Raw genomic sequence first — 22,767 nt, 5'->3', positions numbered from 1 at the left:
AGTGTGGGTAAGACAGTTGGCATAGATAGAGCCGGGTAAGTGTAAGACTATGTATCATAGAATCATTATCATAGGTCAGATGAGGCGTCCCTGGGACGGCTAGGAAAAGATAAGGGTGAGAAGTACACCTGGTCACCCAGTGATTGCTAACATTCTCTAAAACAGGATAGCCTTTTCTGGACCTTGCCTCTTCTGTATATTGAAGACGCCCCAGGAGGCATTCTTTGAAAGGGAGTCCCGTTTCCCAAGCGTTAGTATGCCAAGGGCTGGTGTGATTCGGGGAAGTGACTCTTATAATAGGGGCCCCAGCCCCCCCACTGTACTACCCCAGACTACTGTACATAGTACAAGGTTCGGCAGGGACAGTGGTGGAACCCACTCTAGTGTACTTTCCACTTGGCAGTTTGCAGCTGTTAATGGGGTGTTAGGAGTATCAATGAGCGAGGCCAGTTGATCTCTAAACACTGACCAAGTAACAGACTCAGTCGGTTTTGTCTTAGTTTTACAAAGGGGTACACCCGGGGGGCTGTCATGGTCTCCATCGCTTTCTCTTTTAAAGCCTATGGCTCCTATTAAGGAGACATTAGCCTGAGACTCCTTACTGTCAAAGGTATGTGCATACCACCTGAAAGTTAGAGTGTCAGGTGAGGTGGAAAAACAAGCAGGTAAATGTTCTGACACATAGACAGTACCTTCAGGGACAAATAGCCAATGTTGTTTCTCTTCTAAAGGTCCGTCCGGTGGAAGCCAGACACCTCCCATCCACTTGGTATCTTGCTAGAGCTTAAATATGGGTGGGTCAAGGATATGACCCCAGGAAATATGCCGAGTTCCAGCAGTGAGGCCCAAACCTCCAGAACAAGCTAGCAGGACAAGTATCCCCATGGTTCTGATGGAGTTAGAGGACACCACTGACCAACAGGCTAGAAACAGACGTTCAGGAGTGTTCTGTGCCCCCACACCCTTCACGACCTCTTCAGCCCTGTTACTGAGGGTCTTTAAGTCTCCCCAAGTCACCCCCTTAGGTTCAGGGGGTGGATTGGTCCCATGGCCTGCTTCCCCTGACTCTGGCAATGGGTCCGGATCCGCTGTCAGCACTTGGTCACGGCCATCTGGGGCAGCTGGTCGGTCAGGTTCTCGAGACGCCGGATCCTCTCGGTGTGAGTTATCCACAGGTGTTCGTGGGGTTGGTCTCCCATGCTAAGGTTTCCCCTTTTTTGGCGGGTAGCCACAGAGAACCTGTAGGGGCTGAAACACAAGCATATCCTCCTCCCCACGCCAACAATTCAACTGGCCCCTCCCATTTCCCTTCTCCCAAGGGATCTCTGCACAACACTAAGGGACGGGGCCCTTTATCATCTACTTTTTGTCAACTGAAATGTTTCTCAATCGGTGTGTTAACAGACTTATCACAATTAAGAAAATTGTAAGTATACATGTCTAACATCATCAAATTTCTAGGAGAGGTTTCCTGGCTCCCTTTTTTGTTTGTTAAGAAGAGTTTTAAAGGCATGATGGGTGCGCTCAACAATTGCCTGGCCTGTGGAATCATGCGGGATGCCTGTTTTGTGTTGAATTCCCCATCTTTGTAGGAAACCCTGAGTCGATCAGGCTGTATACGCTGGTCCGTTATCAGTTTTAACTTGTTGAGGACGGCCCAGATGGCTAAAAGCCTCCAGCCAATGGGCCTGGATATTCTTAGCCAATTTGTCCATAAGGGTGGGAAGTATGTAGTACTCTGGAGAAAGTATCAATAGAGACATGAATAAATTTAAACTTATCAAAAGGGGGGTAATGGGTGACACCAGTCTTGACAGATTATTTGTGGCTCTAAACCTCTGGGATTGATTCCAACAGAGGGCGATGCCTTACCCAAGGCCTGACAATCTGGACATTCTTTGATAATTTGTTTGGCCTGAGGATGTGGGAGTTTGAACTCTTTGCGTAGTATGTGACTATTCTGATGAAAAAATTGATGGGAGGTAACAGCCTTTTGAAAGGTACCCACTACGCTTACTAGAGTGTCAGCTCGGGCATTGCTGTTGTTGCGGAAAAATAACTCACACTCGGGAGAGATGGTGGAGCACGACCCTTTATTACGTATGTGGGCTCAGAGGAGAAACTCCCAATCCTGAGCCCTGAACTTTATCCCCCCGGGGTTTAAATAGCCCCGGGCTTCCTCCCTACGTGGCGAAGCGAGGTTACAGAAGCTAAATGCGCAAGCTAGGTCTGGCCACCTCGTATGGGAAACAAAGGAACAAAGCGCGGGAGGAATTTGCAGGAGCTACAGAGCACAGAAGCTTATCATGGGGGTTTTCTTTTTCTGCCGCACTGTCAGACGTAGGACCAGGGAGACCTGTACGGGAACACATACGTGCAATAAATAGAGTATGTCCCCTTCTATCTGGCAAAGTTTGCAAGGTTGAAAACAGACTTGAGTCGAGGAGGGTCAATGGATCCCTTAAGGAGAACCTGGTCTACATGAAAGAGAGTATACACAGTATAGCTGGAGCTACCAACTAGATTCAAGGGCTTGTGAGGCCACTGCTGGAGAGCTCACGGCTCGGAGAGCTCGGCTGGTTGAGCAGAAGAAAGAAACACAGTGCTTCCACTCCTCCCTTTCCTGCCAGGTGGCGGCGGCTCGCCCTGTTTTCCCCGAGCCCTCCATGGAAACAGTCCTTGCTCTGGGGGTAGGGGTCTTACTAATTTTTTCTTTCAAACGAATATTAAGAATGACGATGTTTTGTAATAATCTGCCCGAGGGCAGGCTAATTTCTACTTTGCCTACAAAGTCTGTGATGGCACACTGAAACTCTAGAGACTGACCGGACAGCTGTTACAGACAGAGTTGGGTAAGCGAGACGCGAATGACAGCTGGATCGTGGCTGAAAAGTTGTTGCGTCCCCTCAGGTCCTTTGATGATAAGATGGCACAGACCTGTCATGTCGGTGGTAACAGGACGCTGAGGTCGGTGGGGGAGAAAGAGCCATTCTATCATGCCTAACTGAGGTAAGAGTCGACCAATTAATCCCGTAGGGGTATACTTAGAGTCAGAAAGCAGAACAGCCTGATGGGAAACTGGTTGTCAACTCTTGTGAGCTGTTTTTTATCGATATGTTGATTGACAAGGTCTAGTCATTGGAGAGCCTGGGGGCTAAAGTGCTAGGGGCATTTAGATCGGAGTCACCTTTCAAGGGACTGAATAAATGAGTAAGCTGATGGGTGGGGATTCCTAGCCTAGGTCGAATCCAGTTAATAACACCCAACGGTTGTTGGAGGTTATTACGGGTTGGGTGTTCCAGTGGATTGATTTGGAACGTTTTGAGGCTGAACTGTCCAGGGAAAAAGAATATGCCCCAGGTGTTTCCAAGGTTCAGATTGGTGGGCCCTTCCAGGGGCAATAATTAAGCCTGTGTGAGATACAGCGTCTTTTAGGTAAACATAGCTCTTGGCCAGTATCTCAGAAGATGGGGCAGCAATTAGAATTTTGCCCATATAATGGTACATTATAGAGTTAGAGAACCTTTCCCGGACAGGCCGTCAGGTTTGGTGGGAGAAATGTTGGCAGATAGTTGGGCTATTTAACACGCCCTGAGGCAGGACTTTCCAGTGGAACCTCTGCAACAGTCGAGAGTTGTTAGGATCCGGGACAGAGAAAGCAGATCACGTTCTGTCCTTTTCAGCCAAAGGAATTATAAAAAAAGCAATCTTTTAAGTCAATGACTACAAGTAGCCAATACTTAGGTAAGCAGGCTAGATTTGGGACTCCAGGTTGGAGAACACCCATTCACTGAAATACCTCATTAATTTTTCTAAGGTCACGTATAAGCCTCCATTTTCCTGATTTTTTAGGAGCTACAAAAATCAGAGTATTCTACAGACTGCTAGATGGCTCAATGTGTCCTGCTTCTAATTGTTGTTCTAATTCACATTTTTCTCTAACCTCCCCACTTTTAGAAGCCACTGACCGACCCACACAGGCGTATCTGAAATCCATGTGAGGGGCAGTGGAGGTATCTGAACAGTGGCCACCAGTAAAAAGGCAGAAGGGTGATTTTTCACTCCACACTGAGCAAGGTCTCATCCCCAAATATTAAGTGGGGCTGGAAGGACACAGGGCTGAATTCTCCCTGCCTGTCCATCAGAGCCACAGCACCTGAGTGGTCAGACAGTCTACGTGGTTCAGAAACGCCTAGTGTGCCAGTTATGGATATGTCGGCCTCTGCTAGTGGCCAATCTGGAGGCCAGTACTGGCTAGAAGTTACAGAGACATCCGCTCCCATATCTAACAGGCCATGGAAGGCTTTTTGTCTGTGATTGTTACTTCTAAAAGAGGTTTATTTAATTTAACGGAGGCAGTCCAAAAAACAGATTGGTTATTAGTGCTACCAAAACCTCTTTTCCCCCCTTAATATTTCGAGTATCTGGCACTGTATAGGGAAGAAGAAGTTGGGCCATGAGAGTTTGAGCAGGAATGACATAATATCCAAAGGCTCTGATCATAATTTTGATTTCTCCCTGATAATTAGAATCAACTACTCTGGGCTGGACTAAAATCCCTTTAGCAGTAATGCTAGATCTTCCTAAAGTCAATCCAACAGTGCCCGCAGGCAATGGTCCCCATACCCCTGGAGGAGCTATGAGGCTTTCATCCTGTTCTCTTAACAGGAGTTCCTGGGTGCTGACCAAGTCCAAGCCTGCCCTTCCCCTTGTGGTGGCATGGAGACCGGTGACTCAGCATGTTCCTGAGTCCCACACAATGGGTTGTCATTGCCTGCAAAACTCCTATGGGAGTTTGGGGCACCAGAGTCCATGGCCCCCTTCCCCTTCCCCTGAGGTGGAAGTGGTTTGCCATCTTTATCATATTTGGATCTGCACTGATTGGCCCAATGTTTGCCCTTGCCACACCGTGGGCAGTCTTTACTGGGCAGGTGTTTTGGGTTATTCTGTTGTTTGTGTTGGCATTCCCGACGGGTGTGTCCTGGTCTGCCACAATTAAAGCATTTAACTTGCCTCTTCATCTCGGCCGCTAGCAATGTGGCTCGGTGGTGTGCCGTGCCAACATCTTGGCAAGCCTTGATAAACTGACTGATATCGGTGGCGGTCCGTCTGAGAATTCTGAGCATAGCCTTGCAATCACTATTTGCATTTTCATAGGCCAATGGTAATAAAAGGGCCTTGGCTGCTTCCTCATTCTCAATCTGTCTTTCCATCGCTCTCATGAGCCTGTCGACAAAACGTTCGTAATCCTCGGTGGCCCCCTGCCGCACGTTAGTGAAGGAGCCTGCGCGCGGGGCTCCGTCTTCCGGAACCACCTTCAGGGCACGGAGAGCGGCCTGGGTGCACTGGTAGAAAGCCTGAGGGTTCATGTTCGCCTGCTCCTTGGCGGATTCATACTGACCAGTCCCGAGAAGCATGTTAAGCTGGACTGGGTTTCCAATTTCCTGATTCTCAGCTGCCTGGAGGTGGCAGCGGTAAGTATATTCTGAATGCCACACGGCGAACTGGTCAGGCTCGAGGACAGTCCTAGTTAAGGCAATCCAGTCTCGAGGGGCCATCCGGAACCCTTCAGCAATGGCTGACACGAGTCCCATAGTGTAGGGCGACCGAAGCCCGTTGTCTTTAATGGCCTCTCTGAAGTATTCGTATATTTCAAAAGGCAAAGGCCCATACACGGGCTGCCTGTGCCGTTTAGTATAAACGAGGTACTCGGACAGAGTTTCCCAGGAGCCGTCTTCCGCAGCCTCTTGGAAACACCGCCGCACGAAGGTTAAGGTCTGGTTAAGGGCCGGTGGCGGGTTTTTGTTATTGGGTTTGGCAACCACGCCCGCCGATGTCCTACAGGTCCCTTCTTTTGTGACTGAGCTTTCCTGATTGTGGGGGCTTCCAGTATAAACAGGGGCGAGAGCTGCTCTCACTAGGCTCCAGGCTGATACATCCTGACGTCCTATAGGGGTCCCGTTCTCCTGATGCCATTTCAGTTCCTGCCCTACTTTTTCCCAGACTTCTAGATCTAAAGAGTCTATGTTTGAGAACCATGGACAGCAGCTCTTTATTGTCTGTAATAAGTGAGTTAAGTCTTGTTCTTCAACCTGACATTCCACAGCCTTAAGAAGCTGCTGATGCAGTAGAAAACGTACCTTCTGCTCCTTAGGAAGTCCCGAGCCCATGCCAGCAGCTGGGGTATTTTCACTTTCGGCTTTGTCTTCCCTGGCCCTCGTTCTGCCTGTCTAGTTCTGTAAGCTTCTGGCTAACTGCTGGGGAATGAGATAAATGTAGTGAGTTGAGTGCTCCTTGTGAGGAGGGCCCGAGGGTGTCACCCCTTGGTCACCCCAGCCTCTCTTATGTGTCTCGGTTTCTCTCCCAGTCGTCCACAACAGCCGAAGAGCTTGGAGTGCCAAGTGACCAAGCCTTATGCTGCATGTGCCCGGACAACCCAGAAGTTGTATTACAGTGATTGGAGTTAACTACGAGGCCCCTACATGTCTTGGGGACTGGCCCCAGACACCTCTGCTAGGCCCCTACTCCCATAGGGAGACCCAGAAACTCAGGTCAGAGGGAGGAAATGCCTCTTATCTCCAGAGTCCAGCCAGGACGGAGCACTCATTCAAGTCCTGACTATTAGTTATTTAGCTGATGGTGACTTCCTAGTATGCCTGGGAGTGGAGGGAGGAGAAGGAAGACTGAAACCGAAAGGCTGCAAGAGGCGGCTCTGAAAGAAATTCCCCTTCCCTTATCTAAGACACACCGGTGGCATAACCGAAAGCGCTGGCGCCGCTGCCCCTTACCGTGGGATGAGGCGCCGAATACTGTCTATGTGCGCCTTCTGCGACGAGGGCCCCTAGCCTCTCAGCTGATGCAGGCCCTGAATCCAGCGCCTCTGTTCAGGTGCCGGATGAGGGCAACCCCGCCCTCGGAGTCCTCCTGGTTGTGGGTGAAATGAGTTTGGGCGGATACGATCTGTCTGGAGAGAAAGGGGCTGGTAAGTCTTCCTAGAAAACCAGGTCATAACAGGCGGCAGGCATGACTAGAGTCTAACACCAAGGGTCCCGTGGGAATCAGGCTTGAAATGTACATTTTTGTTCTCTGAAGAGAACAAAGGCTCTGCTCATTGATAGAACCCTGTTAGTATAACCCAGATGCTTGAGTTCAAGGCATAAGGAGGGAAACGCCCTGCTTCATGATGTGGGCCTTTACAGCCCTCTGGCGCCTGCATGTCTCACAGATCCCAACCTGAAAACATTTCTGTGTTTCTTTAATTGTTATCTATAGATAGATAGTGTTCGTTTTTTATGACTACAGCCTGGTGGACACTGATTGATAAGCTAAGCATGTGTGCTGCAGCCCCCTGCACTTCCCAAAGCTAAAAGCCCTGCAGGAGAAAGGCTGGGGCATTCTCCACCAGAGGGAATCGCCAACCCCTTTCCCGCCGGAGCGACAAGAGCAACAAGATTGTGGCCGGGAAGACTCTTTATTTCCATCTACAGCGCCCCTCCCCCACCGCCCCTCCCCCCACCGCGGGAGGACTCTCTATTTCCTTCTACAGCGCCCCTCCCCCCACCGCCCCGGGCTGGGAACCTTGCAGGCTGGAGTCTCCCTCGGATGTTTCATTAAAATTATCTATGTGTTCGTTCTGTTTCTATCCAATTCTTCCACAAACGCCCGTTATTATACACACTTAGAGACCATTTGGAAATACCACTGCACAGAAATTAGACGATCACGTCGTTAAGGCCCCGGGCCTGATTCCCGATTACTTGTGTACACCCAGTGTGCACGCCCTGCGTTTCCTCTGGTCGTTCAGCCAGTGGTTTCTGGTCTCAGGGTAAAAAAGATACGAAAAGGTGGCGGTGTGCCCTTTACGCCGCAGGTAAGCTCCCGCCGACACTCAATGCTTAAACGTTCTGACCCAAGGGGGGGAAAAGTTTTTAAAGGTTGCCTGCTGGTTAAACACGTTCCCGGAGTAGACGCAGCCTGAAAGAAACCGGATTCCAGAAGAGCAGGGGGGAGGACCGAACCAGCAAGACACTTGGGCGCTGGGAGACGGAAGCACGCTGCAGCCAGGAGGGAGATTTAAAAGGCTGGCAGAGTGAAAGAGAAAGAGAATGCAGGGGGTACGCGGGAGTACTTACCTACCCCCGGAGTCAGGCCCCCGGCTGCCTGGCGAGACGGAAGCCACAGGCCGGAGGGGACAAACCTTAGGGGACAAGCCTCAGGGCTACGCCCAGACGGAGTGAGAGCGAGAAGGGGCTACGGGGCGGGAACCCTGCCGCGGCGCAGGGCGGGAGCCGCGCGCTGCACCCTGGGTCGTGTAGTCCCTTTAGGCGTCACTTGCTGCAGGTTGCTGCGAAAAGCGGCCGCCTGCTGCTCCTTTTAAGGCTTGCCAGGGGCCGCGCTAGATCCACCGATGGGGAAGAAATCGGTAACAGTAGGCCGAGGGAACCGGGCCAAGTTTCCCGCTCCCTGTGGGAGGGATGGAAGGAAAAAGTCAGCCACCCTTCCTCGCAAGTCCCATTCCGACACTGGGCAGAGAGGTGGGTCGCACAGGCTTTCTCCTTTAAGAGGGGGCGGGGCGAAGCCTGCCGTTTGGCCGGACCGAGAGCTGACAGACCAATCGCCCGGGTGGCTGAGGGAAGGCGGGAGAATGCGAACCCTTTGGTAGGGCGGTAGAGGCGGGCCCCCGGCCTTAATAGGAGTGCGTCCTGCGCAGGCGCAGTGGTGGCCGCAGGCGGAGGGGCGGGGGCAGTCCAGTGCGAGACTCTCCGACAGGCTCGGAGGGTGATTGGGAGAAAAGGGGGCAGTGGAGGGCTTGTCATGGGGATCCGAGCTACGAGACGGCTTTGGTAGCATCTGGGGACTCCGAGGGGGGCAGGAAGTGTCAACGCCCGGCACCCCGGCGCGAGCTCCGCTTGGGGGATCCCCGCTGCTCTAGTCCTGGGGAGGGAGGGCAAAAAGGAGGGAGCCCAGATCTCGCCCCGCCCCTGGGCTTGTTACCACGGGGGCGGGGAGTGAGGGCTTCTTTTTGGGGGAGTGGAGATCAGGGGACTCGGCTGTGCCCTCCTAAGCGACGGCCGGTGTGCCCGCGGCGCCGGGCTGCGGAGCAGAGGGGCCGCGGCGGCCGCGGCTGTTGCATGTGTGGCTGCTGGATGCGGAGGCGGCGGCGACGGCGGCGGCGAGGGGCAGCAGCGGCGGCAGGATGTTAGGGCAGCAGCAGCAGCAGCAGCAGCAACTCTACTCGTCCGCGGCGATTCTGACCGGGGAGCGGAGCCGGCTCCTCACCTGCTACGTGCAGGACTACCTCGAGTGTGTGGAGTCGCTGCCCCACGACATGCAGAGGAACGTGTCTGTGCTGCGGGAGCTGGACAACAAATATCAAGGTAGGGGGCCGCGCGGCTGTCCATGCGGGTCTTCCTTTCTGTCGGACCCGCTGGCCTCCGGGCACTGTCGCTCGGAGCCTGCCCGAGGAAGTGTCACTTTCCTTTTCTCCTGGGACAGTGTCCTCGAGTGCACAGAGCGGGTCTGGTGTGTGGGACCTGGGAGAGGGACGGGAGACCGGGCTCGCGGCCCTCCATTCCTCTGCTGCAGTCGGCGAGGACTTTGGTGGGATCTCTAGGGTGGGGGTGGGGGCTGCTCGTCAGCCCCCACTGCAGACCCAGCGGCTGCAGCTGGCGTGGAGGGGAATCAGCCATTTTAAGTAGCAAGCATTTGTTCCGGCGCTGGCTTGCCCCGTGCCGCAGACCCTCCTGCCCAGGCGAGGGAGCATGCAGCCGGGCGGTGACTGTAGGGAGTGAGCGGCCGGGCTCCTGCAGGTCTCTGGGGCCTGGCTTCCCCCAGCCCCCTTTGGCCCTTACTCCCTGAGAGCATATGCATTGGAACGTGCGGGGGGAGGGAGCGAGACTGGACCGCGAAGGCGGACTCCGGGGAGGTCCCACCCTCCGCTCTCTGGCTCCCGGCTCGGGAATCGGGGAGTCTCTACCCCTCTCCCGCCCCGGGGAGAGTTTCGGACTGTAGCCTTTTCCCTGCTCCTTCAGCCAAATGGTTAAAAGAGGAGGGGTCCCTGCGGGTAAAGGAAGAGGGGTGTGTGTGGCGGGGAGGGCCCCCTGTTCCTGGGGGCGTGGCCTGCGGGCGTGACGTAGCACCGGAGGGGCGCGGACGCGCGCTCCCGCCCGCCTCGGTAATGGCTGGTCGTTGCAAGGTTTGAGCAGAAGTGGCTGGTTGGCTGGGCGTTGGAGCCGTGCGAGACGTTAGTCCGCCCCTTTGCAGAGTCAGTGTTGGGGTTTGAAAGATGTTTGTTGCGATTTTTCGAGTCTTTCCCAACCACTCAATTGTGACGAGGACATAGCCAGCTACTGGTAGAGTCTCTGACCCCGGCACCGCGTAGGTTCCGGGCCTTGCGTCACTTCCGGGCCCCAGGAGGAAATGGGTGGTTGACTGGGCAACCGCCTGGCGTCCCTTAACCCCTCCCTTCAAGTTTAAGGAATGAAGCAAAACCACCCTTTGTGGTCAGACCCTAGGAGCTAGCTCAGGGAATCAGCGTTTCTTGCGAAGAGTATCACTTATCATCTGCTATTGGTGGACCCTTCACCTGCTACCAGGAGGGGAGAAGTTTAAATGGGGATCCGTTGTGCTTCTGTTAACCCTGAATCTAGGAACAGACCTTGAACATTATGTGGAAACAGCCATATGGACTTTAAAGAGATAACTTCTTGGACCCATTCTGTGTTTTTCTAGACACGTCATTAGTCTAATGATTTTTAGTCTCTAAGGAACCCACTTCTGGGGTGATATTTTCTGGCCCTTAGCATGTTAGGATAACGTCTCTTTTCAAACCTGTAATTTGTTTCTGCCTTCTGAATCCATGATTGATGAGGACTGATCTCTGTTAGGGAGGAAGATAATTAATATTGATTATTTACTGTGTGTCATTTGCTGTTTCAAGCTTAGAACATTATTTCATTTAATCCTCAATCCTATGAAGTAAAAAATTCTTTCACGGGTAAATTAAAATTTACAAGGAGTTTAAGGAACGTGTACAGTTAGGTGGGGAACGTTGAACTTCACAGCCAGGCTACTTTAGGTGCAGGGCTTGTTTTTAAACAATTTTAACGTTTTCTATTTTTCAAAGAAAAGCTCTCCGAAGATATTTTCTAGACGTGATGGAGCAAATACACAGTACATGCATTGTAACCTAAATATGGTACATATATGCTTAAGAATTTTATATTTAACATTTTAATTTTTCATATAATTCTGAAGTTAGTAAAGTTTGCAGGTTTTTACATTTCTATAAAGACACCTACTGTATTTGTCTTTACAAAAGTGAAGCTATTTCTTGCCATTTGAATTGGGGAAGAACAGATTGTTACAGGAAAATCTTCCATCTTGACCATCTAGAATCATCGTAAGTAGCTCTGGTAACATGAGAAACAATATTAGGTCTTAAGAGACAGAGATTGTGGAAATTTTCAGCACCATTAAGATTGTGGTTAGTTTCAAGATTAATAGAAAAATAACAATCTAGTTCTCACTCTTCACATGCTTACTAAGTTCAGCTTTCACAGTTTTACATTTATTAGCTCTAAAAAACTGTATGTTCTTTGTTCAGAAATTCATGCTTTTAAGTTCTTTGCTAGTTTTAAAGTATCTTCAGATTTTGGATCTAATACTACCATATCTAGTGATATAAATTACATAGGCAATCAAAGAAATTTCTCTCCTACCTATATGAGGCATTTTAGAAATTACTGAGGAACCTTAAAAGTAACCCTAAAAACTTAAAAATAGAAATGAAGAAAAGTTTACAACTGAATGAAGTATTTATCATGGATATGGTGATTAGAGAACCTCAATTTTTATTCTAGTATTTTTATTCATAATTTCCTGGGTAAATAACCTTTGAATTAAATTTAATAATTTCAAGTGCCTTTCTTTCAGCTTAGTAGAAAATGCTTAAATGGTGGAGCCAGATATTCACACTTGGCAGAGGTCACAGTCTGGGGTCACCCTTGAGCTTTTTTCTCCATATAGAAGTGATGGCCTCCGCATGGGGCTGCCGTGGGGAGTCAATGAGAAAACCTTTATCACATCGATGGGTCTCAGTGTGTTTCCTTTTTTCATTTTACAATTAAGTTGTCTTAAAAATGTGAATTTTTACCTTAAGTATCAGTGTGTTAGTATTTTATAATATAATTAGCTTGTAAGTCCTGGTTATTAGGTAAAGAATATTTGAAATAAGGTTTTCATTTATTTATTTATTTATTTTTTAAAAGATTTTATTTATTTATTTTTAGAGAGGGAAGGGGGAGAGAGAGAGAGAGAGAGAGAGAGAGAGAGAGAGAGAGAGAGAGAGAAACATCAATGTGCGGTTGCTGGGGGTTCTGGCCTGCAACCCAGGAATGTACCCTGGCTGGGAATCGAACCTGGGACACTTTGGTTCCCAGCCCGCGCTCAATCCACTGAGCTACGCCAGCCAGGTCATTTATTTTCTAACTGTCAAATTTTGTGTCTTGGGTAGGGTGCATGGGAATAATATATCTTCCTTATTTTTCCTGGAGAGAAATTAAATCCTTTTTTTTTTTTTTTTTTTTTTCCCCCCAAAGCTCACCCGAGGATATAGTCACTGATTTTAGAGAGAGAGGAGGGAGACAGGGAGAGAGAAACATTGATTGGTCACCTCCCATATGCGCCCTGACGGAGGATGGAACCCAGGGTATGAACCCACAGCCTTTTGGTGTTCAGGTCAATGCTCCAACCAACTGAGCCGCACTGGCCAGGGTGGAAAATTAAGTTCTTAAGAAATCCACTTACACGCCTAGTTAGGCAAATGGACTGGATATGACCTTTGTTTAAAAATACGCTTTGCAGGTATGAGTACGCTCAAGTGTGTAGTGCCACTTTGTCGTGTATCTGAGGTTCAACAGTTGTCCATCGGTTGTGAGTACCTACAGTTTCCAGGGAGGAGCTAATCACAAGAGATATGCTTAATATTTGCTTTACATTACATTACTGCAGACAGCACCAATGTATGTATTTTATTTGTTTTAACCTTTCTGTTATTATGATTAGAATAATAATATTGGCATGTAAAGCAGTGATCTGCCTTGTGGCATGATAAATTAGAATTAAGTTTTTGTTCCTCTGCCTTTAGAAAGCAGAACTCTTTCAAATAGTGTTAAATCTCATGAGGATAAAAACGTAGAAGAGATCTGAATAAAAACTAATCTTATGTAAGTTTTGGTGATGTATGGAACTGTATTTTCGGATTTTTGTATACCTTCTAATGACTCAGCTACTTTTCACTGATTTAAATGTGCTCCAAATGCTATACAGTACCTCAATCAGCAGTTCAGATGGCTTAGAGCCAACTGCTGAGTTATCTACAAAAGCGTAGTGACCCAGTGCTGACTTCACTATAACTCTGTTAGTAGCTTAATCAGTTTATGCCAGAATATGAACCTAAATCTACTCTGGAAATAGTTTGGGTTTCAGAAATATCTCTCATGTGATAAAATAAAAGAGCCATTAAAGCTAATATGATGGGAAACTAAGGGTTACTTCTGTCTGCTTTAAGAAAGCCCCGGGGTGCCTTGGCTGGTGTGGCTCAGTGGACTGAGTGCCGGCCTGCAAACCAAAGGGTCGTGAGTCCGATTCCTAGTCAGGGCACAAGCCTGGGTCGTGGGCCAGGTCCCTGGGTGGGGGCACTTGAGAGGCAACCACACATTGATGGTTTTCTCCCTCCCTTCCCCTCTCTCTGGAAAAAAATAATTAAAATCTTTTTTTTAAAAAAGGGCGCGGGGGGTGTATGAAAGTGAAGGTGTAGTGTCTCTGTGGAGTCGTGCAAGTCACCGGCTGACCTGCAGGTCCCGTAAGTGCAGCCGGACACCACCTGTAGCCTGGTCCTTGAACTAGCTTTACAGTTAGAGTCTGGCACGTATTGATACATTTTAACATAGGATTGTTTTTAAGTTCAAATAAAGTATAGGCAGTATGACACTCAGTAGACTCTGGACGAGGGGCATACTGTGAGTCTGCCCACATACAATACTTTTGATTATTTATTAGCTGACATCTCCTTTTTAGTGTAGATTAATGAGTATTAGAGTTTGGTGTTTTTCCTTTTTATTTCTAAATATACTTTTGTATGGCATAACATATGGTCTTTATATGGGAAATAATTTTTTTTAGATTTTTTAAAATTTATTTATTTTTAGAGAGGGAAGGGAGGGAGAGAGAGAGAGAGAAACATCAATGTGCGGTTGCTGGGGGTCATGGCCTGCAACCCAGGCATGTGCCCTGACTGGGAGTCGAACCTGCGATGCTTTGGTTTGCAGCCCGCGCTCAATCCACTGAGCTACGCCAGCCAGGGTGGAAATAATTTTTTTAATCTCCACATAGTAAAGAACAGTGTGGAGAGTTCATCCTAACTTCTCCAGTTCTGTGAAAGATAACCTGAAAAATGCTGTATGTGCCAACACAGTAACACTCTGATTTGTCTTTTCCTTTTTTAGAAACATTAAAGGAAATTGATGATGTCTATGAAAAATATAAAAAAGAAGATGATTTAAACCAGAAGAAACGCCTACAGCAGCATCTCCAGAGAGCATTAATCAACAGCCAGGAATTGGGAGATGAGAAAATTCAGATTGTCACCCAAATGCTCGAATTGGTGGAAAACCGGGCCAGGCAAATGGAGCTACACTCGCAGTGTTTTCAAGACCCTGCCGAAAGTGAGCGAGCCTCAGACAAAGCCAAAACGGATTCCAGCCAACCAGAAAGATCGTCCCGGAGACCCCGGAGACAGCGGCCCAGTGAAAGCCGTGATTTGTGCCACATGACCAATGGCATTGAAGACTGTGATGACCAGCCGCCCAAGGAGAAGAAATCCAAGTCAGCCAAGAAAAAGAAGCGCTCCAAGGCCAAGCAGGAGAGGGAAGCTTCTCCTGTCGAGTTCGCAATAGATCCCAATGAACCTACGTACTGTTTATGCAACCAAGTGTCTTACGGGGAGATGATCGGATGTGACAATGAACAGTGTCCAATCGAGTGGTTCCACTTCTCGTGTGTTTCACTGACCTATAAACCAAAGGGGAAATGGTACTGCCCAAAGTGCAGGGGGGATAATGAGAAAACGATGGACAAAAGTACTGAAAAGACGAAAAAGGAGAGAAGGTCGAGGTAGTAAAGGCCATCCACATTTTAAAGGGTTGTCTTTTATATAATACTTTCAGGATTTCCTTTCAGAAAATGTTTTAGGGTAAATGCATAAGACTATGCAATAATTTTTAATCATTAGTATTAACGGTGTATTAAAAGTTGTTGTACTTTGTCTGTGACCTTAATTTTCTGCACTGAGTTACCAAATACTTCAAACCAGGTAGTCTGTAGAGCACCCGATGGAAGGGGCAGGAAGTAGGGAGAGGGCGGCGTGAGCACTAGAAACACTTCACAAGCCATGCCTCGTTCATTTCACCTAATATGCAATGCTGTTTTGGGGGGTTAATACCAAAGTTTTGTTAGCATTTTGGTTCTGCACACTTGAAACAATTTAGATAATAGGTGGAGTACTCTGCAAGCATTAGAATTGCCATGGGCATTTAAAGTGCGCTCGCTGCACACCTGTTAAGAGCCGCCTTCCCCCAGCCCCACGTAGACACGCACTCGTTCACCCGGAGTCTTCCAGCATCCAGGGGGGCCGGAGAGAGCGATCTGGGGTTCCGCGTGGAACGATGTGCTCTTCAGTAGAGGGTTTGCTGCTGTCTTTTCATGAGCGGCATTCCGATGCACCGTCAGCAGCCCGTTTGCAGATGCCTTGCAGGTGTATCCTATCTAATGCTTAACGAGGGGGTTGCGTGTTGTTTTCATGGGAACGGGTAAGGGGAGTTACAGTACCAAAAACGCTGCCATCGGCTTATATTGGCAAAATTTGGGTTATGTAGGATCATGGGTCAAGGTTGAGCAATTTCAGAAAATGCGTCTTATTTAATATTTTCTACACTGACCCACTGCTGGGAGGCCTAGACACAGGCCTGTCGCTGGGAAAAGGGCATATACTAATCTTTAAATGTTGCCTTTATGTCAAACAGTAGCTTACATAATTTTGCTATTGGCTATATAGTTCATTTCTGTCCCAATCAGTGATTATATATTAAGTAACACTGTATTTACTTTCTTCTTAACTTTCTGGTATTGGTGCTGTTTGATGTCTTCACGTTTAATGAACTAATTTCATTATAACAATGCAATTAATAATGTATTTGTAAATTGAATTTTCCAAAATCCTAATATTTTAAGGGTAAGCATCTTGATGGGTATTATGTCCATATACGCAGAGAATTTGGGGGTTTTTGGCGGGGAGGGGGCAGCGGATTGGCCAGTCCTTTAGATCTGTGTGTAACATACTTTTTATTCCTCATTTCTTCCCAATCTGGTGATCTTGATTCTTTTTGATTAACATGTGAAAAATTCTGTCTGCTTATTTGGAAAAAAAAATTGTTTTTTTTCTCTTCTAGCTCTCCTGTGTGACTTTTACGCATGTCATCTCTCCTCACCGGGGGGTCAGGCCGACCATGTGTGTGCGGCGGGAGGTGGGCTTACGTGTCCCCGAGGTTCTTTTGGAATCCACAGAATTTTCCCTGTAGTGAGGATGTAAAGAGTCAAGTGACTTGATTTGCTCTTTCATTAACTTTGTCCTTTATTCTGAAGTATGAAGACACTTTAAAGGCGAGCTTAGAGACAGGTGAATGCACAACATTTGATTAACTTCCGTCCTGGGGATATTTTGATTGATGCCTGGAGCTTATTATTATTACTTCTTGAGCAAGGAATATGAGCATGATGAAGAAGTTATTTTATTGTAACTTGTTGAGTATAAAATGCTTTTCTCTCTTGAGAGGATAGCATTTTGTGTTAGTAATCACATCCTTGTTACCAGGAGAGCGCTATTTACCCGATGCCATGAAAACTGTGAGTATGTGCCGAGCCCCCACAGCCTTTCGGATGTGACTTACATAGCAGTCAACACTTGTGCATACCTCAAGTTGATTCAGCACGTCAGCAGATAACTCACTTCCAAACAACAGCGCCCAAATTTGGATTACTTTCGACAGGAGAACAAACATGAAAAAACCTCAAGAAAGATGTGCTCTCTTTCAGACCTAATGTGTGAGACCGTTGTGTTTTCGTGGATTTCTTCTTTTCTATATCACACAGGAAATAGACGTCTTAGGTTTTCATAACGGCATGGCTGGGAGTTTTGAAAATATCTTACAGATTTCATGTCTGACGTCACGCTCACCAACGCACAGCCTACAGCAGCGGTTCCCAAATTTAACTCACAGTGGCATCGCCTCGAGAGCTTCAGCATAAACTGGTCGGTGGTGGTGTCCCACCCCCAGCAACTGCGGTCTAGTTCATTGAAAATGTGGCTGAAGACGAGAATTTTCTCAAAGGGCCCCCAGGTGATTCTAACGTACAGAACTATGGTAGCACCAGCTGCCGTGTGATAGAAGTCTGAACCGGTTGAAAACCGCTGGCGTACTCGCCAAATCCAGGTTTTTGTGTGACAAGCATATCCAGAGTCTGGCACAAATAACACCCCCTTTGATTAAAACGTCATTAAGTATGTAATTCTGTACATAACAGTGTCACACGCAAGCATACCACGTGACATTTTGGGTGAAACGTGCAAATTAAACTTATAAGGTACCACACCCATATTGTTCTCCTACCAACCACACCCGGGTGGGTGTTCCTTCTGCCAGACCCTGTTTAGGTGCCGGTACAGTCGGGAGAGTCTGCCCCGCCCCCGACAGGCCCACCAACACCACCTGAAGGCTGTCCTTGGGCGCTCCTTGCGTGCCAGGCACTGTTCTAAGCAGTGGTGGTTTCGGAAGGAGACGAAGTCTCTGATCGTGGGCCGCATGCTGTAGTGGGAGAGTCAGACACCTGTGATGTCGGAACTGTCAGCTAAAAGGAAAGCCCCGCACGGAAAAAAAGATAGGGAAAAAAAAGGAATGCAGAGGGAGGTCTGTCTTAGTTTTGGTGATTCAAGAAGGTTTCTCTAAGGAAGGGGTCTTTGAGCTGAGACCAGAAAGAAATTGGGAAGTAAAGTAGGCAAAGGTACAGGGGAGGGAGCAGAACAAGCCTATCAGCGTGACTTGAGCAGAGCATCTGACACAGCGTAGAAGGGGCTAGGAAATGCCGGCTCTTGGAAGCCAGCGTCTGGAAAGGGTACATGTTCTTTAAAGATCACTGTGGACACTGCGTGCAGAATTGACTGCAGGGAGCCGTGGTGAAAGAGGATTTTGGAGACCCAGAAGTCTTTGCACTGAAAATACTGATGACCTAGACCAGGGTGGTGGACGTGGTGGGACTCTGCCGGCGTTGCAGAGGTGCAGCCAACGGGAGCGCTTTGGCCCGGGGATTGGGAAGCAAAAAGATGCCCAGGATGACTCTTAGGTATTTGGCTTGAGGGGGAAAAAAAAAATCAAGATTTCTGTTTTGCCCTTCGGTTTGACGCGTCTGACAGGTTTTTGTGGGGTTTCGTGTGTCATGGAGGGCGGGGAACCTGAAGAGAAATATTTCCGAGTTAGCCTATGAATGGAGTTTGAAGTCCTGTGATTGAAATCCCGTAAATAGAATTGTGCTCAAATTTCAGTACGCCTATGAGTCACCTGGCCTTGAACAATGCAGACTGATTCACAAGGGCTGGCAAGGGGCCGGAGATGCTACACTTGCAACGAGCTCCTCAGTGCTGTCGATGCTGCAGGTTTGGGGGCCCACATTTCCAGCAGCAGCCGTGTAGATCCAGAAGGGGGGTGATGCGGGGGATTGTGGTACTGAAGCATTTTTAAAATGGGGCGGGGCCAGCGAAGGGGACTTGGAGATCTCAGGGAGGCCATCCAGAAAAACGGGGCACGCGGGAAACGAAGGTGTGTAGCAAGTTTCAGGAAGGGTGATCTCTCAAATCCTGTCCAGTAAGAGGAGGACTGGGAATTCACCGCAAGATTGGAGGTGGCGGGGGTGGGGGTGGGGAGGTTGTTAAATGTAACGGGCTGCAAGTTTAGGGGTTAAAGCATTGGGAACAGAAAGGGTTGGAAGTAGCGTCAGCAACTTTGGACAACTGGAGTTTTGATGGACAGGGGATAAATGGGGTAGGTGTGCAAGGAGAAGATTTTAGCTTTTACGGAGAGGGCAGAGCGTGGTTAGACGCCGATTGGGATATTGCATTAGAAGGGGGCAGGTGAGTGCAGGAGGAGGCAGGTGACAGATGAGAACTAGGACTCCTGGGGGTTAGTCTCAGTAGGCACAGGGTCCCAGTTCGTGTACGGAAAGGCAAAGGCGGTGTTTTTACCGATTTATTCAAATATTGATCATGCAGCTATTTACAAGACACTGTTTTAGGTGCTTGGGATGAAGCAGCGACCAAAACAAGACGGAAGTCTGTAGCCTCGTGGTACTTAGATTCCGGAGTGAATCCCTGTAAACGCAGACAGGTTCCTAAATTTGGTGCTGGGAAAATGAGATCATTCTCTTCTAACAGCTTCCGCTTGTCCGGTGGAGGGCCAGGACGGGGATGGCCTGCGGGAAGTCTCCAGGAGGTGAGAGGTCTGTGTGTGAACCTGAACTCTCACCTAGAGGAGCCACGGGAATGGGCCAGGAATGCTAGTTAGAACAGCGGGTCCACTGGAGTCTTTGGTCGTGACTTCACATGAACTCGTAACTCATCTGTTGCCTGGATGCAGGCATGAAAAAAGGGTGCAAAATCTCTTAAAATTTCAAAGTCTCTACAGTAAGCCAGAAAAACTGCCGCTCCCAGTCCTTTTTTTATACCCAGTAGGTGGCTTCCTCTGAGAAGTCTGTCCTTGCTCCCCCCATCGAAAGGGAGAGGAGCCCTCTGGAAGGAGCAGTTGGTGTACGGGAGCCGGACGAGTCTCCACCCCTTCCTGGGTCGCGTCCTCAGAGTCTGACCTCATCCACATCGATTTTAAGTGAAGCATAGGTTGTCTGTGCTCCTAAACTCCATCCATCACTCGGAGACACCAAAGTGCCTTTCTCATGTCCCGCGTCAGTGTGATGAGGGCTGTGCTCTGGACCCCATTCCAGAGCTGCGACTCCTTCTCGGGGACCACAGTAGGTCCCTGGTCCTTCGCCTGCGGTTGGTCCAGCCGAGACATGAGGGACTTAATCTGTGCTTTCCTAAAAATGTGACTTATTTCCCTTAACATCAGAGGGAAGCATTCTAATCACAAAGTTACTAACAGTTTATAACACAACAGCTTTGAGTTCGCGTGTGTGGTGATGACTCGAACGCAGCGTTTTCTAAGCTTGAGACAGAACGACCTTGATGGGGTCTGACATTCCTGCATACCATTCTAATTTTATATTTCAAATTTTGTTTGCTTAATACTTTTAAAAAAGAGTTTTGTTTTTTTACAGAGGGAGGGAGGGAGGGAGGAAGAAAGAGAAACATGACGTGTAAGGGAAACATGGATCGGTTGCCTCTCGCACACCCCCAGCTGGTGACCTGATCCCACAACCCGGGCATGGGCCCTGACTGGGAATCGAACTGGGAATCGACCTTTTGGTTCACAGGCTGGCACTCAATCCACTGAGCCACACCAGCCAGGGCTGCTCAAGACTTTTCTTAAAAAATGACTCACTTTTTGATGCCAGTTTGTTTTAAAAAGGAAGCATATTGCTTTGGTTAAGTGGGAAATTGGTATCACTTTCTGTGAATAGGAGATTCCCTAAAAATAGAATGAAAAAGCAGTGTTATTAAAGTCCAGCTATGTAGCATTGCCTCTGAGAACTCAGCCCACACTCTACCCCCCCCCCCCCTTTATTAAAAGGTCTGATTAGTAAATAATCATCGGGAAGGGTGAAAAACAAACAGCAAATTTAGCCTTCCTGCATGATGTGTAATCAGAAGGGTTTGAAGAGAATTTGGAGCACCGCTGCCACCTTGGTCTGGGAAACTAGCTTAGCTGCAGGAGGTCAATCACTGCAGTTCCCTGACTATCAGCATAAAACAGAAATACCACGTGTCTCCCACGTGTCTCCGTTGAAAGGCGTTTATCTAGCTACAGGCAGATGGAATGTGCCTCTTACTAAAGGGTTCTGTAAACCCCCGACGGTATCAACCAGCGTTATCTGTGTCAGCTTTAGAGTCACGGGGGTTATCCCAACTCCACAGGAGCCTCGGTCTTACCTGCTTTCCCGTCTCAGGAGAAACCCTGCCGCCCCTCAGGTGCTCGTCGTCTTGGGCAGCTGAGCGCGAGCCCTGGGCAGACTTGTTTAAGGTCGCTTTGGGGCCTGGCGTTCCAGCCCCGAAAAACTCCTTAGAATCTTCCAAATAACATCCTCAGCGACCCATTTGCTAGTAGATGCTTGATTTAGCAGTCGCCAGCATTTAAAAGAATTCCAACTTCCTTCTGTGTCTGCCGGGTGGTACCACGTTGCCTGTCGTGAACTCAGGGGATGAGATTTGGGGTAGAGCGGTGGATTTGGGTGTCTTGGGTAGCTGTGCACCTGTGAGCACGAAAGTGGTCTTTCACATTTTTATCATATTGAATAAAAGTTACCCTGTCTTAAATATGTCCTTCAATCCCTTTCCGTGTATAGTGGGACATAAGCGAAGATTTGAGGACTTCGTCCTTTGTCTTGGCGCCGAGTTAATACGCAGCAATACCCTTCTTTCTTGCCCCACTTGCTTCAGGCTGGTGCTGAAAATAATTTGGCTGTTTTTAATGGTTTTCGTTCTTCCTTGCTTCTAAAGCTGCCTGCCTGGTAGCCTGTATTCCTCTTCTAGTTAACTGTCTGTTAGAAAAGCATTTAGTCAGATCTGTGTCCGGCTTCAAAACAAACAGAGTCTAAGAGAGGATCTAATGCTTCAGTTTCTGTGTGTGTGTGTGTGTGTGTGTGTGTGTTTAAATACGTGGGGTTTTCCCTTCCCTGCTCTCGACTGTGTTCAGGCAGCACTGTTTTTGCTACGTACTTGCTTTGAACAGCAAGATCCAATTACTCTGACCAGCGCCCTTAACTTATTTATATAGCTCACTAATCCTAGAAACTTCCCACGGAGAAGCAGAGGTGTTAGGCCAACCAGCTAGTTGTCTCCGCAGGGGTCAGGTTTTAGGTTAGTAAAGGGAATCGTGCCTTCAGAGGGCTGTACCGACTTGAGTTGCAAGAGAAGAACTTGCTGTCACACTTCCCAAGGACGTGACATGGTAGCAGATAGCAATTCCAAGACGTTAAGATGGACTTTCACTGCTCTTTTGTGACTTCCTGAGACCTCCCCCAAACGTCAGAAATTGTCTTCTGTGCTCTATAGAGTGTGTTTTGCTTTTTGGTTATAAACTTTAAATTCTCGTCACCTTTTTTAAGAAAAGTAAATTCTCACAGATTAAGAAAAGTGGTTACAGACTAGCAAAATGGTGACCGAAAAGTTGTTTGGTTTTGAGCACAGGAAGTGTGTAGTGGCTTTGGGTGTACGGCGCTTGCACTTGGGTGTAGTGTTGCACTGAGTATTTTCTATGTCTAAATCAGTTTAATGTTCCTTTGGGGAGATTCTGATAAGTTGAAGGTATGATTTAGTGGGACTGGCCATCGAGAGCTTTTACAATTACACAGTGAATAAGAAAGGAATTTCCATGGCTAGTTAAGAGAAAGGAACAAGAAGGATTTACTTTATGTTCTTTCTATTTAAGTCTTCGCTGTGTTAAAATTCATCTTGAATTAATTAGGTTTCTCTTTCTGACGATAGGTGAA

The 22,767-nt window shown here is 48.2% G+C and overlaps 1 protein-coding gene across 1 annotated transcript; it reads left to right on the top strand.

The window, feature by feature from the left end:
* The first annotated feature begins 8,751 nt into the window (after nt 1–8,751).
* Nucleotides 8,752–16,975, top strand: ING2 (inhibitor of growth family member 2). Its single transcript, XM_045821272.1, has 2 exons — nt 8,752–9,377; nt 14,508–16,975. The coding sequence occupies exons 1-2, from the start codon at nt 9,197–9,199 to the stop codon at nt 15,176–15,178; spliced, it is 852 nt and encodes a 283-aa protein (XP_045677228.1). The 5' UTR covers nt 8,752–9,196; the 3' UTR covers nt 15,179–16,975.
* The last annotated feature ends 5,792 nt before the right edge of the window (nt 16,976–22,767 follow it).

This window comes from Phyllostomus hastatus, unplaced genomic scaffold (assembly GCF_019186645.2).
Source record: "Phyllostomus hastatus isolate PE091 unplaced genomic scaffold, TTU_PhHast_1.1 phas_scaffold_46, whole genome shotgun sequence".
Lineage (NCBI taxonomy): Eukaryota > Metazoa > Chordata > Mammalia > Chiroptera > Phyllostomidae > Phyllostomus > Phyllostomus hastatus.
The sequence above is the reverse complement of the archived record's forward strand: the minus strand, read 5'-3'. Positions and strand labels throughout refer to the sequence as shown.